This window comes from Cibotium barometz, chromosome 59 (assembly GCF_041138505.1).
Source record: "Cibotium barometz isolate CiBa-2024 chromosome 59, ASM4113850v1, whole genome shotgun sequence".
Lineage (NCBI taxonomy): Eukaryota > Viridiplantae > Streptophyta > Polypodiopsida > Cyatheales > Cibotiaceae > Cibotium > Cibotium barometz.
This window is the reverse complement of record NC_141104.1, coordinates 16,897,364-16,899,823: the sequence shown is the minus strand read 5'-3', so window position 1 is coordinate 16,899,823 and position 2,460 is coordinate 16,897,364. Positions and strand designations below refer to the sequence as shown.

The following is a 2,460-nucleotide window of genomic DNA, read 5'->3' as shown; positions in this document are numbered from 1 at the left end:
ACTAACATGGCAGTGAGAGCCTCTGGTCATGGGCTTACGTATTTGAAGTGGGAATTGCACAAGAATAATAAAAACTTTATTTAAGATTTATATATATATATATATATATATATTTTGGGGAGGGAGGGGGTAGGGGAAATAAGCCTACGACAACATTGCAGGAAACGTAAACAATTGTCGTCTTGTCGTTCCGAAACTCTCCAAAATGACGGATCACTTAGCATGAGCCCCCTGTAATTAGCATTGATGGGCCATGAAGCCGAGCTTGGAGGCCCGAGTGTTGAATGAGAGGCGGAAGCCTTGCTGCTGGATGTTACCGAGAATGGAGAAGGGTTGGTCTTGAGAATTGGGAGCAAACGCAAGGCACACTTTCTTGGAGGTTCCCGACCGGTCGATGGACGCAAGGACATTCGAGGGAGGCAAGTGAAGGTCGGCACCCTCGCCTTCAAAGTGGAGGACGACACTCGGTACACTGCTTGGGAGGTGAGCTGAAGGGTGGTCGACGTCAAAGCAAGTGTCGAAGATTGCAAACCCATCGGTGGGGCGAAGGCCGGCGGTAGTGGCTGCAGCGGCCTTGCGGAATGCAGAGCGAAAAAGTGCGTAAGCTGTGGAAGGGAGGCGCGTGACAGAGGTGCCAGAGTCAACTATGACGCCTCCGTTGCCTGTTTGGTCGTCAAGTTGAAACAAGGAAGCAGGGATGGGAAGGCGAGCCCCTGCGACGCTGATGCCGGTGAGGGAGACGTAGTAGAAGCTCTGGAAGCCCGGGTTGGGGTTGCGGAGGAGTGGGGTGTAGAGAATCTTGGCGTACTCTTTTGGAGCGGGTGCAGCAGGCGTACTGGGGCCGAAGGTGAGTGTGGAGGTTGTGGAGGCGAACATCGGGGGGAGGCAGTAGGAGAAGGTGCTCTGGCCGAGGCCCACAATGGCGTGCAGCTGAGATGGGAAGGACAGCTGGCCGGAGCCCAAGCCTAGCACTCCAGCGGACCCTACGAAGTCCCCTTCGTTACGATGGCCGCAGCCGAAGACCATGTTGGGGAGGCTGCCGCCGTTACCGTGGCTGAGGGTGACGGTGTCGGTGACCAGGTTGCCGAAGGTGGAGGAGCCGTCGCCATACATCACCTCGTATTCGCAGTCCGTAGCACTGTTTCCTAGGCCACAGCGGTGGCCCGTGCATAGTGCCGAGTGGCACGAGACGTTGCGTAAGGTGGAAGAGGTGGCTGGGTTGAAGACGGGCTGGTCGATCTGCGAGTAGCATGACTCGCAAGGTGCGCATTGGATCCAGGAGAGGTCGCTGCCCGTGTCGATTACCATGTAGAAGTCCCTGCGAGTACTCGGGTTGCCGCCCACGCCCAACCTGGCGAAGTATTCTCCACTGCCGGCAAGCTTATACCCAGACACAATGGGCGCCGCACCAGTCCCAGCAGCCCTCACTCGTGTCACATCCCTGGCTAGCCTTGCTCGCCAAACATCCCGCTCTGTGGCGCTCTCTTTCCTGAACGGGGAGGCTGGAGAGTCTCTGTGCAGAATGTGCGCTGTGTATACGCTGCCTTGGTGCTGGTGATCACGGCGGCGAGTGGCGGAGACCGGCTGCGCTGCTAAAAACGCAGACGCCAACACTGTAACCAGTAGGGCGAGCAGACGGACACACGTTCTACGTCGACTAGCCATTTGATCTTTAGATTGATTATGGTACAAGGGAATGGAGCAACGTCTGGGCATCCCTTTTATAGGCTGGAGCGAGGGAGCGTCGGCCGACAGCCAGAACTTTGTGGTTCTTAATCCTATCTTTTTTTTAAATGCCTTTTCCCTATTCCTAGTGCAGTTTTGTTGCCAACCCTTGTGAGACCTTGGTCAGGTGCCTCGGACAACTTTTGTGAGACCTTGGTTAGGGTTAGGAGTCTTGTCGCATGCATACTTTTGTATGTAGGCAGCAAAGGGACAACCCTCTGGGCCAACCCATAAGGCTTCAAGGCCTTGCCTACAAGGTGACCAGCCCATTAGAGGGTACCCAAGGGGCCAAGAAGGCCCCCATGCCCTTTTTCCTATTCCTATTCCTATCTTTCTTATGCAGTTTTGTTGCCAACCCTAGTTAACCTTAGTTGACTTACTGCCCTTCTTAATCTCTTTTTCTCAATATTCTAGTCCTTTTTTTTGTTTTTGCATTTTGTTGCCAACCCTAGTCAGTCTTAGCTAACTTACTACCCTTCTTAATCACTTTTCCCTATTCCTAGTCCGATTTTTTAAAGCATTGTGTTGCCATCCTTAGTTATCCTTAGCTATTTCTTGCTGTTGACCCTTTGGTAACCCTTGATATTTCCCTTTCTTGTTGAGGTTTCCGTTGTATCCATTCGAAAACAGCCTTCAAGACATGGTACAATGCAAAATACCCTCTTCTAGGCTTTCCATTGAGATGCACACCTTTGTCCTCATTTTGCAAATAGGGTTCACTTACAAGGTCTGCCA

General features: G+C 52.7%; 1 protein-coding gene across 1 annotated transcript; it reads right to left on the bottom strand.

Moving 5' to 3' along the window:
- Positions 1-237: 237 nt before the first annotated feature.
- On the bottom strand, positions 238-1,665 carry LOC147605542 (aspartyl protease family protein 2-like). Its single transcript, XM_086793624.1, has one exon. The coding sequence runs from the start codon at positions 1,663-1,665 to the stop codon at positions 238-240; it is 1,428 nt and encodes a 475-aa protein (XP_086649750.1).
- Between the last annotated feature and the right edge of the window lie 795 nt (positions 1,666-2,460).